Source organism: Tiliqua scincoides, chromosome 4 (assembly GCF_035046505.1).
Source record: "Tiliqua scincoides isolate rTilSci1 chromosome 4, rTilSci1.hap2, whole genome shotgun sequence".
Lineage (NCBI taxonomy): Eukaryota > Metazoa > Chordata > Lepidosauria > Squamata > Scincidae > Tiliqua > Tiliqua scincoides.
Window position 1 is genome coordinate 104,081,096 of NC_089824.1, and position 21,671 is coordinate 104,102,766.

At 44.8% G+C, this 21,671-nt stretch overlaps 2 protein-coding genes across 2 annotated transcripts in view; one reads left to right on the top strand and one right to left on the bottom strand.

The window, feature by feature from the left end:
* The window catches only part of CYSTM1 (cysteine rich transmembrane module containing 1), a 34,647-nt gene extending 25,807 nt beyond the window's left edge, over positions 1–8,840 (top strand). Inside the window, exon 3 of the mRNA XM_066623416.1 lies at positions 7,932–8,840. Within this exon, the coding sequence (XP_066479513.1) occupies positions 7,932–8,038 (107 nt within the window). The 3' untranslated portion in view covers positions 8,039–8,840. The remainder of the gene's footprint in view (positions 1–7,931) is intronic.
* A 4,139-nt stretch (positions 8,841–12,979) lies between these two features.
* The window catches only part of PFDN1 (prefoldin subunit 1), a 44,357-nt gene continuing 35,665 nt past the window's right edge, over positions 12,980–21,671 (bottom strand). The window contains exon 4 of the mRNA XM_066625456.1: positions 12,980–13,249. Coding sequence (XP_066481553.1) covers positions 13,166–13,249 — 84 coding nt within the window. The 3' untranslated portion in view covers positions 12,980–13,165. The remainder of the gene's footprint in view (positions 13,250–21,671) is intronic.

Consider the following 21,671-nt stretch of genomic DNA (forward strand, 5'->3'; position numbering starts at 1 on the left):
AAGCCGTGCATATTATTTGCACTTTGTGAATTGGTACTTGCAGGAGTGCAGGGCAACGCCCACAGATAATAAATTCAGGTTCCCTTTGACCTGCAGCAGATTAGATAATAAGCTTTCAAGGTGGGGATAGTTAGGTTTCAGATGAAGCTTTTTTGAAAGCTTCTAGGTTGTTGGCTTCCAAAGAACAAGGTCCAGACCACACATGCAGAAATCCATGTGGTAATGAGCATTTTTCATATTGGGATGTGGAACTCGAATGGCTTTCCTTATCTCATGGATTTTGTGCCACAGAATATCCAAGTGTCACTTTGCCACTCGTCACCTTCCTAATCAGATTCTTCCACATGGGTTTTTGAACATGTGGTGTTCAATGGGGCTTGCCCTCTTGGGAGAGTGTGATTAGAATGGCAGCCTAGGCAGAGAGAGCAGGGAGGAGATGGCAGTGCCTTTCATGCCCCTCCACTTTACTTGCCCAACTGCTTCCTTCTCCCTCTCTTCTTGTCTCTTCCCCTCCCTTCCAACCAGGCGAGGATGGCTCTCAGTGAGGTGATCCTATCATAATCATCCAGAAGGAAGTCTCATTGTGTTCAACGGATCTTACTTCCAGGAAAGTGTGTGTAGGATTGCAATCTTAAATATGCAGCCTAAGTTGCATACAGTAGATCACAAACAAGAGAGGTAGGGGAAAGTGAAATTGAAATATCTTTGTCTTCTTGCCTGAGTATGAATAGGAGTAGGAGGGATGGGAGGGTGCCTGCATGATGCTGTGCCCACTTGCTTGGAAGCCCCAAGGAGTAGCCAGCAGCTTGCTTCTATGGGAACAGATCAGTCCTATGCATGCTGGCATAAACAGCATGTGATTCTTGCTGTCACTGGCAAGAGTAGGATGTTTATTACCTTTAGAAGGGCAAACTCTCAGGGGAAAGCTCTCACCCCTTTCAGCTGGCAAGTGCTGATGGAATACATTCAGACACAGGAAGTCAGCTGAAAGATGATTGGCAATACTGGAGGAGACTAGTGAGGCTTTTGCCACAAAGAAAGCCCTGGAATACAGTGAATGTGTATGGGTGGAATCCCACATGGGTGGAAATTCACCCAGTCCCACATGGGTGGAAATTCACTCCCTCTTATTTGTTCGTAATACTATGATGGCTATTTTATTGTGTTTTAATGTTGCATTTTAATGTTGAATGTATTTTCGTGTTGAAAACTTAAATTCTGCCTGTTGTAGGGCAGTATTTTTTTTGCTGGTCTTTGCTGGTTTTTGCTGGTCTTTGACCGTAACAATAAAATACCAGTACTACAGGTGTATTTCCCACAGAATAGCTGCATGTTTGGTTCAGGCCTAAGTGGTGAGAAAGATTCTGTTTTTTAGGTTTTGCTGTTCAGGAATATTTCCTTACTCTAAAATGCCAGGGATGTTCACTGAAAAATTCTGCTTTTTTTTTTTTTTCTTCAGCTTGATTTAGTTAAACTGCCCTCTGGAGATGGCCTAAGAGCAGTGTGGCTTATGAAGCTCAGTTCTTGGGTCAGTCAAGCTCAGACACTTGGCCAACAGTCTGAGGCAAAGAAGGAAGGCCCATAGCCAGGGAGACAGACCAGGGACAGACTGCACTTGCTCCCGGTGTGGAAGGGATTGTCACTCCCGAATTGGCCTTTTCAGCCACACTAGACGCTGTTCCAGAACCACCATTCAGAGCGCAATACCATAGTCTTTCGAGACTGAAGGTTGCCAACAATGGTCTTGGGTTGACTTGGAAATAATAAATTCCATCAAATTGGGACAAGCACAGCCTGTTCTTCAGAGAAGGATTCCTTCTACTGTTCACAGCAGAACTGCTCTTACTTTGGCTTTGGTTCAGAAAGAGCCAACACGGTACCTTTACTAAAGCAAGGTTGTAAGCTGAACTGTGCAGCTCTGTGGGATTCCACAAACAAGAAAGTGAAGTCACGAAACTGCTTGCCATAGTACTGCCTTAATTATCAGCCACAAATTTTTAGACACATTGTGTTAACCAGCTTTCTTTCCACTTCCTCATTTCAGTCAGGAGTTCAGAAAAGCCACAAAAGGTGGCCCAGCCAAAGGCTGTTTCATGTGTGGCTGTTTAGCCTCCAGTTCCATAGTAAGCTGTTTCCATAAAAGGCAGTGTGTTTATAAAAACCACTCTTTAAATTTCAACTGTAGCTTCAGATACCATTGCACACACAGCGGGTTTCCACTGAAGCTGGTTCAGGTTTCTGTATGTCCTGTTCAGAGTGCCACCCATTACATTGCTAAGAGCTTCTAATCTGAGATAAGTCCAAGACATGGAGCATTTTTAAGAAGGGACTGACTGTAGGCTTGCATTGTGGGTCAGATCAAAGCTACATCTGATGATTGTAAGTCTATAATATCCTATTGATCTGCCTTAGTTGGGTCAAAAGTGGAAGGCCAGAGATTAAAGTGCCATCTGCAAGAGGGATCTGAAGGCCTTAGGAATGGACCTCAACAAGTGGGAAACCCTGGCCTCTGAGCGGCCTGCTTGGAGGCAGGCTGTGCAGCATGGCCTTTCCCAGTTTGAAGAGACACTTGGCCAATGGTTTGAGGCAAAGAGGCAAAGAAGGAAGGCCCATAGCCAGGGAGACAGACCAGGGACAGACTGCACTTGCTCCTGGTGTGGAAGGGATTGTCACTCCCGGATTGGCCTTTTTAGCCACACTAGACGCTGTGCACGAACCACCTTTCAGAGCGCGATACCATAGTCTTTCGAGACTGAAGGTTGCCAATATAATATATGGGAGGGGGTAGGGAGAAGCTCTAGGGTGGATTGCTGGAGTAGCGGGGTAAGATTTAGTATCCATTTTCTCGCCTCCTCTTGTGTGCTCATTTAGGATTGTAATAACCCACTGCCTGTGTCTTGCTTTACACAATTCCCCAGAAGAGCATTTGGGATGCTGTTCTTGGGGTGAAAAGGGACTTGTTCAAATCAGTCTGCTGTGCAATAGGGTGGTCAGTATACTGAAGGCCTTGGTGAACTCTCCGATGGATGTCACCTAGACCCCTGGTGCTCCTGTCTCCTCTGTCACTGCTTCATCTATCTAGACCTTGTCTACCTAGGTGGCAGAATGTGGTGGGAGACACCACTACAGCCTGCTGTAAGTGGGATACTGTTTGTTTTAATGCCTCTCCTTGTAAAGCTAACACAATGCAGAGAGAATTTCTAGCCTAGTTTTCTCCCTACTGTGCTAGTTTTTTTTAACATAGGGGAGCTGTCCATTCTACCTCTTCATTCTGCTGCATGTTTAATTCAGAATGGAGGATGGGTACTGATTCTTTTAAGGAGTGGAGATGCAAGGGATAGAGAGGGAGACCAGGAGGTACTTCTCTGTGTGGTGAAGGCTGCAACTGTTCCCTAGGGGGATGTTTGCTTTTGTGGCTTTGTTAGGTTCCAAAATGATGCTTGCCTCACCGTCTCTGCAATAAGCAACAGAACCACTGCCTCTTTGTGGCGTGAGTTCTCGTACCTTTGAAGTACGAGTACTTGTCTGCTTTCCTTCCTTGCAGCTGGGCTGTCTATGAAATTGGGCAAAGCTTTGTCTATGAACCAAGGGGACAAAATCTGATTGCGAGGAGCCGTTTTGGTTCCTGTAAAGAGGAAGTCTCCCTTCTAGAATGCAGTCAAGTTGGTCTTTTAAGCATGTGAGCTGCAGGTCTTGTTACAAGGGCTGTGGGAAGAGGCTCATATTACTAGCTTGCGCACCCACATGCACACTCGGCAGGTCTATTTCTAGGATTCAGAATTAGAAGTTGCAGAGGAGATGATGGTTGCAGCCCTTGACACTAACAATCTGTTAGTGGCAGACTGTTTACTGTTGGTGAATACAGTATTGTGAATAATATCCTGGGGAATATGGTGAATAATATTATCCTGGGGATCACTGTGCAGATACCCTCCAGAACAAGACTGAATTTGATGGAAGGGGGCTGTCCATCTTTTGCATTAAAAAAACCTACATATACTTTAGTTGTAAGCCAACTCCCCTGCATATAGGTACTCCTATTCCTCTGTGCTATGAAAGTTGCAGTGAGGTCTGTGTTCTTAGGGTGGTTCCTCTTATAGAGCTGATGCTGTTGGACAAGTGAGGCAGGAGAAGCCAGGAACAGGCTAAGACAATGCTTCTCAAACTGATCAAACCCACCACCCTGAGAACATTGTCCCCTTAAGGGGCAGGGAAAGGGTGAAGACAGTGACACGATCCCCAGGATTGTGCTGCTGCAGGAGACATAAGGGCTTTTTTGTCACTCATCGTAGTCCCTGGTGGCATACAGTTTGCAGCCCTCTACAGGGCTGTGCCTCTAAACACTGGAAAAACACAACTGTGATCCACTTCCAGTTTCGCAATTGCAACCTGGAAGCAGGTCACAATTGTGTTTTTCCATTGTTTAGAGGCACAGGGAGCCCTGCAGAGGGCTCCATGCACCCCTCCTGCCAGCAGGAACTATGGTGAGTTAGAAGAAAGTCCCTATGTCCCCCACAGTGGCGTGATCCTGGGGATCACATTGCTGCTTTCCACCCCACCCCTCCAGAAATCATCCCGGTCCTCAAACTCCCAGAGCATTTGAGAACCAGTGGGTTAAAAGAGGGAAAGAAGAAATGAACAGAAGAGGCATGGTGCTGGTGGGGGAGCGTATTTGATATTGTTAATAGGAACCCTCATGCACATGAAGAATATTTATATACTGCTTTACATAACAAAAAGCAGTTATACAAAAGTGGTTTACATAACAAAATAATGGTTTCCTAAAAGGCTGACAGTCTAAAATTAAAAAAAACAAACTCCGAACAGCCATCAGCAACAGCTACTAGAAAGGTGGTACCTTTACAGGATTCTCTCTGACTAGCATGTAGCTTTCACTGAGGTCAAAAGGAACTGTTTCACTCCCCCCTGCTAAATATAAGAGGACACTACTTTGAAAGGCACCTCTTTGCCCAGTTGCAGGACATTTTACAAGTAATGACAAACTGGGTTCATGTTCCAGTACACTCATAGTTTAGAAAGCCTATCTATGACCAGGGCCCCAGCATAATTTTTCTGGGACCTATACAATCATGTAACATGCTCCTTCCCTCCATCACAATCCTTGGTTCCTTACCTGTTGGGTTTTTATAAAAGAAACTATGATCAGCTTACAACCCGACCTGTTGCAGAAGCCAGTGCAGCAGGACAGGCCATTTTGTGTCTTAAACAGAGTGGTGCGTATGCATGCACTTCTTCCATCAGAGGAGGACCTGAGCCAGCAGCTCGCTTTTAAGCTCTCTGGCAGAATAACTTAAAAGTGGCAGGCTGCCTGGGCACTGAACTATGCAGATGTAGTGCTTGGGAAGATAATTGCCTTGTTCCGAAGAAGGAGCAAGAATTGTTAGTTCTCCATTGGCTAGTACAGGATGTCAGCTGTGATATCTTTCAAAATGAAGCTGGTTATCAACTAGAGCTCAAGAATGACAGCTTTGCTGCCCTGGTATTTAAGAATCCTTCAGCCTCCTTCCAGGCTGTTCTTGTCATCTACCTGCATGTCTGCATCCTTTGAATGTCTATCTCTGCCACTGCACCCACTGCCATGCAAGCTTCAAACTGCTACGCATCCATCTAACCCGTTTGCAGTCTGGAATGGCCCTGTCCATCTATTTTTTTTCTAAATAGGACTGTTTCTAATTGTGGAGCTAGTTCGAGGTCACTTGAAGGCTATTTTTAACCTCCTCTCCTCCCTGAGGGCCAAAAGATTGCAAAATCTGTGCCCTGGATGCTTCTGCCTAAGCCAGGAACAGGCTAGTCTTGAGAGAATCTTGGAAAGGAACTCTGCACAAGGGTTGACACCCTTTTTGTAGCCACTGAGAAACATTGAGGGTTGGGTGTCTTTGAGAGTTTTCAAGGAGGAAAAGAAACCAATCTGATACAGGATGGGCTTGCAGCCTTATCTGCACCAACCGGCGTGGGGGTGTTTGATTAGTGGTGAAGTGATTCACAGTGTGATGTAACAAAGCCCTTTGTCATTGTTACTATTGCACATGCTCAACTGGAAGTAGAATTTCCAGTTTCGTTGTGCTTGGAACTTTCACTGTTTAAAAGCCGCGGAGAGCCCTGCAAGCGCTCCTTGGGGCTCCCAACACCCCCTGGACTGTGGGAGTACATATGGTTTGTTCAAAAATAGCCCCCCCGCCCCTGCAGGGGGGGATCCTGGGGATCGCTTTGCTACTTTCCCCCTGCCCCCACCCCTTAAAGGAAACGGGGCATCTTTACACAAGCTGCTGTGTCGCGACCCACCAGTTTGAGAACCACTGCACTAGAGGGTTCAGACTGTCAGTGGTTTTTCAGCTCAAGGTGCTTTGGGGTGGTTGAGAAGTGAGAGCTTCTGTGGAGCCAGCTGGTGCTGGTTGAGCAAAACAGTACGTTCTCTGTATAGGGGCAAAGCACAAATGGTGTTTGCTAGACTCTCTCCCTCTATTCATGCAGTCACACAAAGGAAGAGCCTGATGGATGTTGAGCAAAACCTGTTTGGTTGGTTTCAGCCTACACTGGCTGCCTTGGTCCAGATACTTGCTGAATTAAGTGAGACTACACAGCCAGCTATACATACTGTGGGGAGTGATCCTAAAGGTTATGTGAAGGAAAACAGCCCAGGACAGCAAAACTATTTTACAGTATTTTAATTTGATATGCCTCTTAATTTTGATGGAACTTAAAACTACAAATGTCCAGGGGCTTGTCGGTCATCCCGGTGCCTCTTCTTTGCATTTGCCAGAAACCTGAGACACAAGAGCATGCTTATGGAGCAACAACTGGATTTTAAAAAAAAAACTGCCTACATCTTTTTCTTTATAAGGAGAGGAGCAAAGAGACTTAATTAGGTACAGAAAAGCTGAAAATGCAGGGAAGGACTAGCATGTCCCTGGCAAGGGACAGGCTCCTTACAGCATAATAGGCTCAGCCTTGCAATTACATCATGTCCCTAACACTGGTAACTCAAGGAGGAGTTCCTCTTTTCCAAATGTACGTGGCCCAAAATGTGTAAATACTGTACAGTACTTCAGGGAGAGAGCCTTGCTTTTTCCTACAGTCACTAATAGAAGCTTCCAGTCCCTGGAGAAATAGCAACCTGTAGGGTAGGGGGGGAAGGGATCCATATCAGGCCTATGGCAGGAGGAAGGGTTAAAGCCCTGCCCCTGTGCCAGAGTTTGATCATTCTCCATTGTCCCATGACTTCTGTTCAGGTTAGGAATAAAACAAGCACACAACGCTAAACTACATGTCTTCTGCAATCTGTAATTTGGCCCTCAGTGGACTTCAGTATTCCCATGATGCACATCAACTGCATATCAGAGCAGATATATGCATTATGCATGCCCTCAGGTCGTCTTAATAGAGACTGCTTGAAGAGCTTGTTGCATCATTTGGATGGAAGGCCAAAATCTTATAGCCTGATTGGGCCTGAGTTGTACATTTTGTATCATGGTTAGACCTAGCAACTGCGCAAGCTTCCAGCATAACCGCTTCATTGCGCTATGGCCAGATTTACATGGCTCTTTCATGCAGTCCTTGTGGTCACATTCAGCCATATGAATCTTGGCCCTGTGACTATCTCAGCAATTCAGTCATGATCCCAACTGCAGGTTCAGAACAGACATGGCTTTTTTGAAGACATTGACCTGCAACTCTGAGTAGCTTACAGCATGACTCCTTCCTACTAGCAGGCTGTCAAGAGTTGTGTGTATCCAGGTGATGCTGAGGATACCCCCAGACTCACACTGTCTCTGTGTGTGTGTGAGTGTGAGAGGGAGAGAGAGAGAAGGTGCATCTTTGTTAACTGGACACAACTTTTGTCCAGTTCTTTTGTCCAGTGCATCTTTGTTAACTGGACACAACTAACATCTGGCTTTTTCCCCTCTTCTCAGTGTATGTCGTGGAAGAGCGGCAGAGGGACAACTCGGCCGAAAGTACCTGCCTGACGGCATGCTGGACTGCACTGTGCTGCTGCTGCCTTTGGGACATGCTGACCTGAGTGCCCTGAGAAGCCAAGCCTCTCAATACCTCTAACTCAGAGTGCTATGCATTCTTCTCCTCTGATCTCCTCCTCAACAGCTTTTTAGTACTGTAATGAATGATCTGCTTTGCACAGGTGTGTCTGCCAGAGGTAGCGCCGTGATGTTTGTTATGCACTTTTTAGTTTTAGTGGAGTAAAATCTCCCCTCACCTCTTTACTGCATTTGTTTCTATGACTTTTGTTGTTCTCTCACAGAATGTGCTAAATGCTTTTTTTGGCAAAAGGCTTTTACTACAAATTATGTATTTATAATTTTTACCATTCTTATATGGAATATGCAATAATTTCAGCCAATCATTGTTTTTCTTTCTAGCTTTCACTTCTGTTTTAATAAACTTAGTTCAATAAAGTTATGGGCCAAGTGGCTTACCCAGAAGAAACTACAAATACTTACCTATGTCCCAGGTGTTGTTGTCAAAACCTGGTTTTCAGAAGATGTCTGTGCCGTATCGGCCTGTAGCTCTTAACTAAAGAGTAGGTGATCTTGCATCACAACTTTAAAAAAAAAAAAGCTAGTGGTGGGCTTCTTCTGAGGGGGATTCCCTCCTTTTGCCACTGACCTTTACTACTTTACCAAATATATTTTGACAACTTCTGAGCTTCATTTGTAGCAGTTGGCAAGATCACATGAAATGATGGCTTTAGTACAGAACTCAGATTATTTGGGAGGGCACTTATTCTGCACTCTGACTAAAGAATTATGAAGGTATACTGTACCTGCGTTGTTTAGATCATTAAAAAAACCAAGGGTTTGCATTGTGTTTCAGGATGCTCTTGAAATCTCCATTCCTCTATAGCTGCATACTATCTGGGGTTTCTTGCTATAATATTTTCAACAGGTCCTGGCAACTCCCTACCAATTCCCGCACAAAGTTGGTAAGGAACTGCTAGAATTCCCATCCCCAGCATCCTCCCACACCTGCCTGATTTGAAGAAGCAGTTGGGCAATATGGGGGAGAAAGAAGATGTGGAGATGGGGAGGGAGAAATGTGGGCACCACCTCAACCACTGGTCCAGCTGTGATAGGCCTGGACCCATAGAAACAAAACTGCTCTGAAGTAGCACTGTACTTGACCATGACATAAGCCACTATTGATGGAAGGGAGTCTGCCATGTCCATTAACTCTGCAATGAACCACAGAACCTCATTAATAGTTTATAGCCTTCCCCTGTCCAGGGGGCTTCAGTTCCACTCCCAAGTCCAGCCATAATCTCTCTCTGCTTCATGACCAATGCGAGAGAGAGGGAGATTGGCTTGGAAAGGGCACTTTTTGCACATTCCTCCCTTGTCAATTTTTATAGTATTCATTTTGCTCCTTTTGGCCTCAGGCACATTCTTTTCCTGGCTCCTGACACTGACAGTGGCCTATGGCTGCATTAATTTTGCTAGCGGATGGGAAAGACACAGATTTGCCTGGTTTGAGAACACATTGGTGGGCACTTGGTATTTACATTTAATTATATTACCATAAAACAGTTATTGGAAGCTTTTACTCAAGTTTTGCAGTCCTACCCACGCACCTTGAGATCCCCTCCCCAGCACAAATCAAGGCTTGATGCTCTTCTCACTGGCCCATATCAGGTTGTAACCACAAAATAAGTTTGGCCCAATTCACTTAATGAAAGTGAGAGAACCAGGAAGTTAAACCATGACACAGTCCAGATCCATCCATGTTTTTTAACTCTCCGTTTACACACTAGCCTTTGTAATTTTTTTTAAAACTAATTCAACCATGTTGAACTAGCTCAATGTCATAAATTTATATTCGTGTTGTTCCACATTTACCTGAAGAACAATTCGCTTATTAAGGCTGCATTCCAATGCACACATACATAGGAGTACATCCCATTGAACCTACTTACACAGCACTTACTCCTGCATAAACATACACCAGACTGAACACACTGTTCAGTCTGTTCCCTTTATATATTTTTGGCCAGTTGCACAGAGTGCTATGGTGGCTGCGCCAAGCTCCGCAGCCATGGAGTTGCTAGCTGTGCAGGGCTTTGATTTGAGCTATGTGGCCATGCAGCTTAAAGCAAAAACTGATTGGACTGTTCCTCTATCTGCAATCTGTTATTTGTGCACTCTTTAAAATCCTGTAGCTTTGGACATGGTAAGTGCATGCCTTGGTTGGGACAGAGAAGTAAAGCCAGAATAGTCACCAGGAACCTTGCAACTGAATTAAAGTATGGTATGAGCCTTCCACCAGCAGATGGCAGTATTGGATATCCTCACTGGCATAATGACCCACATATCTGCGTCATGCTCTGTTACAGCAGCCCTTCATGCCCTATATTCTAATTCCTGTAGAGAGCAGAACAAAACGTGGCCTGGCTAAAAATTAAAAAAAAAAAACCAGCAGAAAAGGTGGAAAGAACACAGATCTCAGTAGCGTTACCCAGCAAATTACTGTGCCCCTACTGACTTTTCTCACAGCATTGCCTCATTTGCAAGCAGTCTTGCCCTACCTGCAGGGCTTGTGCTGCTTTCAAGAGAGCTTTGGAAAGAAGATGCAGTGATGTAAAGGGCAATTCTGGGTTCACCTTTAGCTGATAATTGGGAATAGCTTTCTCTCCCCCCCCCCCCATTGCAAACTTGTTGGTTCCCAGGACAGATTAGATTTAGAATCTGACTCCACAGTCAGGGAATTAGAAGACAGGTCCTCTCGTGGATTGAGAACTGGTTGGAGGCCAGGAAGCAGAGAGTGGGTGTCAATGGGCAATTTTCACAATGGAGAGAGGTGTAAAGCGGTGTCCCCCAAGGATCTGTCCTGGGACCGGTGCTTTTCAACCTCTTCATAAATGACCTGGAGACAGGGTTGAGCAGTGAAGTGGCTAAGTTTGCAGACGACACCAAACTTTTCCGAGTGGTAAAGACCAGAAGTGATTGTGAGGAGCTCCAGAAGGATCTCTCCAGACTGGCAGAATGGGCAGCAAAATGGCAGATGCGCTTCAATGTCAGTAAGTGTAAAGTCATGCACATTGGGGCAAAAAATCAAAACTTCACACATAGGCTGATGGGTTCTGAGCTGTCTGTGACAGATCAGGAGAGAGATCTTGGGGTGGTGGTGGACAGGTCGATGAAAGTGTCGACCCAATGTGCGGCGGCAGTGAAGAAGGCCAATTCTATGCTTGGGATCATTAGGAAGGGTATTGAGAACAAAACGGCTAGTATTATAATGCCGTTGTACAAATCGATGGTAAGGCCACACCTGGAGTATTGTGTCCAGTTCTGGTCGCCGCATCTCAAAAAAGACATAGTGGAAATGGAAAAGGTGCAAAAGAGAGCGACTAAGATGATTACGGGGCTGGGGCACCTTCCTTATGAGGAAAGGCTACGGCGTTTGGGCCTCTTCAGCCTAGAAAAGAGACGCTTGAGGGGGGACATGATTGAGACATACAAAATTATGCAGGGGATGGACAGAGTGGATAGGGAGATGCTCTTTACACTCTCACATAATACCAGAACCAGGGGACATCCACTCAAATTGAGTGTTGGGCGGGTTAGGACAGACAAAAGAAAATATTTCTTTACTCAGCGAGTGGTCGGTCTGTGGAACTCCTTGCCACAGGATGTGGTGCTGGCGTCTAGCCTAGACGCCTTTAAAGGGATTGGACGAGTTTCTGGAGGAAAAATCCATTATGGGGTACAAGCCATGATGTGTATGCGCAACCTCCTGATTTTAGGAATGGGTTAAGTCAGAATGCCAGCTGTAGGGGAGAGCACCAGGATGAGGTCTCTTGTTATCTGTTGTGCTCCCTGGGGCATTTGGTGGGCCGCTGTGAGATACAGGAAGCTGGACTAGATGGGCCTATGGCCTGATCCAGTGGGGCTGTTCTTATGTTCTTATGTTCTTATGTTAGAATAATCTAATCCCAATTCTGGGTATAGACCAACAAGCAATGAGATGTGCCAACAATGACAGTGTAAGAAAAAAGGCTTTTGTCAGCCCCAAACAAGCCCTCATGCAATATACCAGGAGAATGTTGAGCAGTGGGGCCAGAACTGGGACAATCAGCTGTTCAAACACATCTGCCCCAAGATGTGATCTCAATAATGCCATTTGGAAAAGGCATAAGACTTCCCTCAATCTGCTGCCTCTTGATTTTGACTGCATTCATTCAGATTAGGGGTGTGCGCATTTTCTAATAAGACAATAATAAATACCAAGTACAAATATAATCCACCAGGTGGCAGCAATATGACAGTCTCTTCCTACCCTTTAAAGGCTATGAACGTAATAGAGTTCTGTTATATTTGGGACCGCGATTTATGAGCTGGTTTTCACAGCACAACCTGATGATAACATTTGTCAATTGAAAGGTCATACCCTTCCTGTGCAATGCCATCTATGAACCACTCCCACCATTCAACGCTGGCTCCAATGCAGAGACCATCCGACTTCACTCATTTCTACTTCAAAGCCCAATTGTCTTAAAGACCAAAATTCTTCCATCATGCACATCCAACTCCCTCGATTTTTCCTATTCTTCCCTACAGATGTCAACTCTGGTCTGACCATTGCTTTTTACAAGCCTTAGCTAACAAATCACCCACACCTGTAGGACAAGGCAAATTTGACACAAGAATCCTACAGCTCCAAGCTAGCCTTCTGCTTGTTTCTCCCACAGTCCAGAATAAGGTTTACCCCAGATCTACTATTACATGCATGGCATCTGAAGCATAATGAAACACCAATGCCAGTCTCCTTAAAGCACACAGCTCCTAATGCTACAGAGAAGGAAAGAGGTTTTCCCAGTGCTCAAGCCATAGCTAGACTAGGCTTTCAACAGAAAAGTCTGCTGAATGCCAGAACCTTTAACAAGAACTCTCTTGTTGCAGGAAAATGGAAGACACTTGAAAAGCCAAACACCAACCACAACAGAAACACCAGGTCAGGGGTTCAGCAGCCACAGCAAGTAGTGCAGGTAGAATTTATTAGTACACCAGAACACAGGGTGGTTTGATGTGACTTGGATACACAACCAAAGCTCATCATGTCTTCAGCACGCAGAGACCTTGCTCTGCACTCAACTGCTCAGTCCAAATGCAAGAAGCAGGCACCGGTGGGCCTGAAGACTTTACTGTGCTCTTCTAGCCAACAGCATCTCCCGGATATTATCTTCAGCCTCCTTTACACTCCTCTCCAGGTAGGATTTTCTCTGCTGAAAGGCACAGAAACAAAAAAGAATCAGAAAACACCACCAAGATGACTGGAGGAACATGGGTCAAGTCCAGTTTTAGAAACAAGGGACCAACAGAACTGGGCAATAAGATTAAGTGAGCTTATTTAAAACATTTATATTCTGTGTTTCCTCTCATAAACTGGGACTTCCAAAGTGGCTAACAGCAATGCTTAATATAATCTGGCACTAGTTTTTGAGGGCCAGAGCCATTTCCTCAGATGCATGAAGTGGTCACCCAAGTGGGTGGACAGCCTGAGGACAGACAGAAGTAAAATGGATTTTTAAACCATGGGGTCAAAAGATTGAGAAACAAAGCTGAAATGCTGGGAATAAATATAAAAGAGAAAGTTGAAGATAAAGAGTGAAACAAGCTACAGGTGGAGAAATAAACCAACCTAAGATGAACGGAGGCTATATGTTTTTAGTCAACTATACATGATTTATAAAGGAATAATTATGAATTATTATTTAAAAAACCATTGCTACTAGTTGAGCAGGGGGAACATAAGAACAGCCCCGCTGGATCAGGTCATAGGCCCATCTAGTCCAGCTTCCTGTATCTCACAGCGGCCCACCAAATGCTCCAGGGAGCACACCAGATAACAAGAGACCTGCATCCTGGTGCCCGCCCTTGCATCTGGCATTCTGACATAGCCCGTTTCTAAAATCAGGAGGTTTCGCATACACATCATGCGCATGTGTAATGGATTGTACCCCGTAACGGATTTTTCCTCCAGAAACTTGTCCAATCCCCTTTTAAAGGCATCCAGGCCAGATGCCGTCACCACATCCTGCAGCAAGGAGTTCCACAGACCGACCACACACTGAGTAAAGAAAGACAACTGAAAACTGAAGCTATTCTTTTTGGGAAAGATACCAGTAGCACAAATGGTCTGGTACTACAGTTCTGTTATATGAATTCCAATGGAGTTTACTGGCTCCTCAAATCAACCTCCTTAGAATGCATTCAGTCAAATTTCCTGAGCACTGGTAACCCCTGAAAGAAGGCGATTTTTTAATATACCACTTTTAATATAACATTTACTCAAGAGCACAGCAACATTGTTTTTAATCCACTGCTTTAATTAATTGAATGCACAGCAGTACAGGAATGACTCTGTCTAAGCAGAATGGCATTCACATTCCATTAGCAGGAAATCTTGACTAAATCATCCTTAGGCAGGATTACAAGGAGTAAGAAAATGGGCTGGTTGACACATCAGCAAAATATTTCTGCTCTGGGAGCTGAGGGTAAGGTAGATGGTTTATACAGATCTGTGCACGTCGCTGCAGACGTCTACACTAGCACAGCAAGAGCTTACTCACGGTTGTGTTCAGCTCGATAGAGACTGCACCAGATGGCAGGGGAACAGGGGCGGGGGGAGAAGGACAAATGGGGTGCCATGGAGCAAGAGGGCTTGAGATTCATTGGGAGCTGTTGTTATAAGCCACACAGCAACTGAGGGTGTACTAATGGTGCGTGTTTCCCCTTCATTTATCCCTCTTTACCAAGTCTTCTGCCAGGTTGACTCCCTTGCTAATCTCTCCTCTCCAAAACCACAGAAGGCAACAAAGGTACAGTATAGGACAAGCAAAAACATGGCTATCAGAAAGACAGAAAGCCTGGATACTATGCCCAGGATTGGGAGGCTATGCACAGATTAGACAAAAAGAGTGCGCGTACACAAATTTTCCCGCAGCCCTGAGAGAAAATTTCTCCACCATTGGTAGTAATAACCTCTCAACAATGTTCACTGCATCTTTAGCCAGCCCGTGCAGTTCCTTCAGGTACATCACACAGAAAAGAACAGTGGTCCAATGCAAGATCCTAGCTATGGCACCCTTTGGAGACAGAGCATATGCAGGGCATATGCACCAGCTTCCAACTCCACATAGCCTTCCAACCGAGAGCCTGTGTGCCAATTTTCCTTGCCCTAACCGCTCCCCCACAACAGAGACCATCATGAAGCAAGATACAGTTTCTAGTGTTATCCTATTTCTGTTTGCATCATGCAAAAGGCACAGAAATAGTGTTTAATCAAGCAGGAAATTCAAGGTCCTTCTAACATGTATAAGAACATAAGAACAGCCCCACTGGATCAGGCCATAGGCCCATCTAGTCCAGCTTCCTGAATCTCACAGCGGCCCACCAAATGCCCCAGGGAGCACACCAGATAACATGAGACCTCATCCTGGTGCCCTCCCCTGCATCTGGCATTCTGACATAACTCATTTCTAAAATCAGGAGGTTGCGCATACACATCATGGCTTGTACCCCGTAATGGATTTTTCTTCCAGAAACTTATCCAATCCCCTTTTAAAGGCGTCCAGGCTAGACGCCATCACCACATCCTGTGGCAAGGAGTTCCACAGACCAAAATTATTGTCCCATATGAAAATTGTAATTCAAGAGAACAGAGAAATATATTCAATTTTTGAAAGGTCGTGTAACACTATCACTCAATTTAATGCACTGTATATTTCACCATAATGAATCAACACACTGGGAATGACGGGCTGTGTTTTCATATCTGAGTTTTGACTGGTTTCTGCTTAGGCAATTGCAAAAAGGCAATGACAAGATCTCCAGCGTAAGCACTCCCTCATCCCACAGAAAATAATTCTCCCTTTCTAGACAGACACTGGACCAACTGGTAAAAAAATGCAACTTGCCAGGTTAGTCCACTTGCTGTGCTGTCACATTCTCTGTCAAGTCCTCAGTGGTTCGTTGCTGAGTCAGCCCTAAACAACTTGTAACCCATTAAACTAGAAAGGTGTAAGCCAAGAGCCCCAATAGACTGTGTCCAGTTTGGTGGGTCACAATTTTTGCAGGCTCTGAGTCAGGTCAAATGCTGTTCCCATTTCTCAGCTTCCATCAGCACATCAAGACCTTTGCTCTGTGTAAAAGTAACATTCCTAGTTAAATCAACAACTAGCTGCCATTTGGGAATACCAAAAAGAGATCAAAGCAACAGTCACCTTGCAGGAATTCCACACCCACAGAAAACTATCCATGACTCAGATCCCACAACTGTCCTCTGAAAACTTAAGCACACAACTTTATTGTGGGAGTCTCCCTTGCATACAGCACCTGCAACACAGCAATCACACATTAGACACATTTAGACTAGCTAAACTTCTGATTCTGGTTTTGGAATAAGATCAAGTACTGAGATGCCTACAAAGTTAATGCCAATGGCCATCTAGACATTACAATTTTGGTACTCCAAGTATCTTGGGGACATCTCAACAGGGCTTCTGTCAACACCTCTTTTTGAGAACTAAAAGTTAAGCTACCTGAAGGAGAATATGCCCTTTCTTCCCTAACTATTTTCCATGACTTATGACTGCCCTTGCAGAATTAGCAACATAGACAAGTGTAGTCAGGTTCAGTCAGTGGATTCAAGAACTAAGGGAATGCTGCTATGTCTGGACCAAAGGGCTGATCAGCATCTCTGCAGCTCTAGAGCCAAATTGCAGTCAGCTTCCCTTTCAGAGGATGCTCTTCCCCAAGCACTTGGCATCACATTTTGAAGCGTCAGCCTGTTAGATGCTGGCATTCATACTCATAATCAGATGCCTTCATCCATGAAGACTTGGAATCCTTGTGCATGATACAATTGCCTTGAATAAAATCCCCTGATGTCAAGTGTCTTGTGACATCATTTTTTTTTAAAAAGTGTCTGGCCAAGAGTTTCTGAATCTCTAAAGTTAATACTTGTCATTTTTGGCATTCCTCTGACACTGTGTGAGAACACTCTTCAGGGAAGTGATAATCATATCCTCAGGCATAACTGGGCACACAGATTTATCTGGAAAGCACTCCTTTCCCTGGCCCCAAGAAGGAAAAGAACACTCCTGTCCCAAAGAGGTGTCAGACAGGAGCAGTGTGAGGTTACCATGGCTCTGCTGGGTTGCTGGGGCTGCCGCCACGATCAGAATGCTTAAAATTGCCCACATAGTCCCAGCTTGATGGAAAGGATACTTTGACACAACCTTTCGAGGGCAACAGTGTCAAATATTTTTATCTATCCCATAATCAGTGGGGTTTATTTTTCAGAAACTGTCTAATAAGCTTTTCAAAGATTCTCAGTGTAAAGAACAATTTAAAAAAAATGACTTAATCACAGTAGAAAAAAGGAATCAGAAAGGATATGTCCCTTAAACTAATGTGATTGAACTTAAAAAAGAATGACCCTTTAAAGAGAACTTAAAGAGAACAAAAAGCTTGGGATCATTATAAAAGGTATTGAGAACAAAACAGCTAATATTATAATGCCATTGTACAATTTGATGGTAAGTCCACACCTGGAGTATTGTTTCCCGTTCTGGTCACCACATCTCAAAAAGGACATAGTGCAAAAGAGAGCGACTAAAATGATTACTGGGCTGGGGTACCATCCTTATGAGGAAAGGCTACGGAGTTTGGGCCTCTTCAGCCTAGAAAAGAGACGCCTGAGGGGGGACATGATTGAGACATACAAAATTATGCACGGGAAGGATAGAGTGGATAGAAAGATGCTCTTTACAATCTCACATAACACCAGAACCAGGGGACATCCGCTAAAATTGAGTGTTGGGAGGGTTAGGACAGACAAAATATTTCTTTACTCAGCGTGTGAATGGTCTGTGGAACTCCCTACCACAGGATGTGGTGATGGCATCTGGCCTAGATGCCTTTAAAAGGGGATTGGACAAGTTTCTGGCAGAAAAATCCATTACAGGTTACAAGCCTGTAAGTTACAAGCTTTAAGGTATGTGCAACCTCCTGATTTTAGAAATGGGCTACGTCAGAATGCCAGATGCAAGGGAGGGCACCAGGATGCAGGTGTTGTCTTGTGTGCTCCCGGGGGCATTTGGTGGGCTGCTGTGAGATACAGGAAGCTGGACTAGATGGGCCTATAGCCTGATCCAGTGGGGCTGTTCTTATTTTCTTATGTTAAACTCATCTAATGACAGGATATGCTGTTTCACATCCAAGCACAACACATATATTAATATATCACTGTTGAGAAGACCATATAAACATACATTTTCCAACAATAGCAATTTTTAGCCCATCACACCGATTACCAGCCTTGCAATGCTACTGATACTAGTCTGTTCCAACTCTTACACATATGCCATATATCCTTTGGACATTTATCAGAATTAAATCAAGGAAGATTCCGACCAGACTTCCTTATATTCTAGCCTCTGACCAAGATGTCTGGCAAGGCATATTTACTTATTTAAAGGAAATATATCTCACCTTCTCCCCTCTAGAGAAGAGACTCTACGGGACTTTTGCTCTAGACTTTTCCCCTAGAATAGAGGGCATTCAGCATCTTGCAATACTAAAATATAAAACATCAAATCCAAAACAGAACAGCACCGGAAAACCAACAACATAGCAGCATAGTATAAAAACATAACCTGCAATGACAAGAAAAAATCCAAATATGAAACACATTTAAGAGGAAAAAGTAAGGTAAAAAAAAGTTTTCCATTTTTGTCAGTGGAAGGGAGGTCACGGAGGCCTCCCCAAGATAAGGGAATGTTTGATCCATTACTTCAGGGCTCCATTGTAGCTGCACTGGCACTGGAAAGTTGGATAGGATTGGGTCCTCAATTATGCTAGCATGCAAGTCTCTTATTAAACCATCTTTAGTTAGCGAAACCAAATAAATATTTTCAAGATGCTTGTCCTTTAGGAAAAAATTGAGAGGGAGGCTGCAATTCTATACACAAATTCCTGGGAGCAAGCCCCATTGGGCACATTGGGACTTATTTCTGAGTAGACATGCACAGGATCGAGCTTGAAGCGTAGTAAAAATGACAGCAGCAACATCTCAAACCAAATTGCTGGCTAGTCAACGAGATTTGCTATCTCAGGACCACAAATACTTCTCTGTTAGAGAAGTAGACCACAAACTACCAATCTCTGTTGAGAGAGATGCCCTCTTGTTTCAGACATGCTGCAGTCAAAAAATAAAACAGGAAGCTACCCCATTAAAACTAGAAAACAAATTGTGTCCTGCAATATCATTGCAACTAGGAACAAAGAGGATAACAGAAAATGAAGGAGGGGATGACAAGAATTCACTTCTTGAAGTATATCAGAGTGAGGATCCAAAGGGAGACCAGCCCTCAACACCTTTGCACAAATCTGCCAACTTATGCAAGATGGGCAAGTAGAACAGAATGCCTACCTATCCTCTGAAGAGGAGAAACAGTCATGGTAACTGTTCCATCTCCTTCAGGGGAAGAGAACATCCTGAGAACTGCCAGAAACCAGTGTCCTCGATCCAGGATGGTCTGTCTATAGCTGAATAATGTATGAAAATTTGCTGGAGGAGCAGCAATCACGAAAGCATGAGAAGAGGAAGAAACAGATTAATCTAATTACACAGTGCAAGGATCAACAAAGAGAGCCACATTACATGTATTCACATCCTCCAATAGGGCTGCTGTGGCAGTAGCACAGAGTGGGTGGCAAGTCCCTCAGTTGATGCTATTTCTGGCCAATGAGTACATTTGAGACACACAAGTGTTTGTCAAACCCACACTTGTCCAAGTGGCCTATAAAGTGGGGGTGGGGTGCAGTCTACCTTTAATACCAAAAGCATCACACAAAGAAGCTGGAGATCAAAACCTGGAGCATCTCCCTTGCCAGGCTCACTTTCAGTATCAAGTCAAACTGGGGGGGGGGGGGCGGGACTTGAAAACAGAGCACAGCAAGGCAAAACAGACGTGAAAGATGGTTTCACTCCCCTTCTACCACATATTCCTTTTGGTACAAAAAGTAGATCTCCTATCCCAGAGGTTCTCAAACCAGGGCATCACGATGCCCCAGTCAGAGAGCCCTGACCCCTTCCCCCTTAAGGGGTGGGGAGGAAGGGAAGCAGCGACGTGATCACCAGGATCGTGTCGCTGTGAAGGGATGCAGGGGCTTGGTTGGACTCACCAGAGCCTTCTGCAGCCTCCCGGGGGTGCGGGGAGCCCTGCGCCAGCCTCCGCAGGGTTCCTCAAATCGCGCTGCCTTTGAAAATATCAATTACAACCCACTTCTGGTTTGCAATCACAAAACCAGATCGATATTTTCAATATCAGTGAGCTTCGGGAGGCCCTGCAGAGGCTAGTGCCAGGCTCCCTACACCCCTGGGAGGCTGCAGGAGGCTTCACAGGAGACAGCAATGTGATCCTGGTGATCGAATTGCTGCCTCCCCCCTAGGACTTACTGTGGGGTTCAAACCCCATTGGAGTTTGAAAACCACTGCTCTATCCCATCCTTTTTGTTAAAAAACCTCTCCTCTGGCTGACATCACCATCAAAACCATAACCATCAGAGTCATAAATGTGGATCCAGATCACATCATAGTTAGTACTGATAACCCATAAGAAGTTCCCATGTGATGCAGATGGCCAAAAAAGCCACTCCCCTAAATAATCAGTTCCAAGAGGGGGTGACGATCCCAGAATGCTGAACAAGGTAACAGCCTCTCTCTTCAGAGAGTGCAAGCCTTGCTCTAAATGTCCACTGAGTAAAGATAACACCTATTGCAAGGAAGGGTTGCATGGCTTTGAACTCTTGTGCATCACAAAAGGAAAGCTTTCCAGGTTTTCTAAAAGTGATTGCCATTCCTAGGTAATGGAGTACTAATAGTACTGTCTTGCTGGATCTTGAAGCTGAGAAAGTGGTCCTATTATGAGGGAGATGCACAGATGGGGTAAACAGGAATCCCTTGTAGAAGCGTGCCATGGTTACTAGCATGAACTCAGTGAACACCTACTGGGCAGATGCAAGGCTCAAAGGGACAGGAAGACAGTCTCTGTGCGGTCTCAGAAGGCTAAATGGTTAGGTTTCCGAGCTGTCATTATTGGCTGGCAATAAAACATCTTTACAGGGTGATGGGAAGTAATCTGAACGTGTAAAGCTAGTCTTGCCGTATGGGCCCACAAAGCAGGAAACCTGTCATGGGAACTACAGGTCAGTTTGTGTGACTAACCCTTTTGCTTTCCAAAACACAGCAACCTGTCAAAGATTGTTCTCATGATAGTTCTTCCTATTGCAATCACACCACACACACACACAGTGGCCCTGGCAATGGGCATGTATTTGCCTACAATCATTCTGGAAGAGCCAGAGGTTTGTGCTATCTGAGGTTTGGAAGGATACCACTCTGCCAAGTCCCTTCTGCTTAGCTCAAGAGGGCTTCCTGAGTCTTCTGGTCTAGAGAAAGAGCAATGCATCCATCTTCGTACAAGTAGAGAGCATTACTATTTTTTGTTTTACTCCCTCTCATTCTCCCTGCTGGTTATCTTATGAGGAAAGAAGCAGAAGAGAAAACAATGGCCAAAAAGGACAGTGAAACAAGGCAGCCTAGAGCCTCTGTTACAGAGCTGGAGGGGACAGACGGAC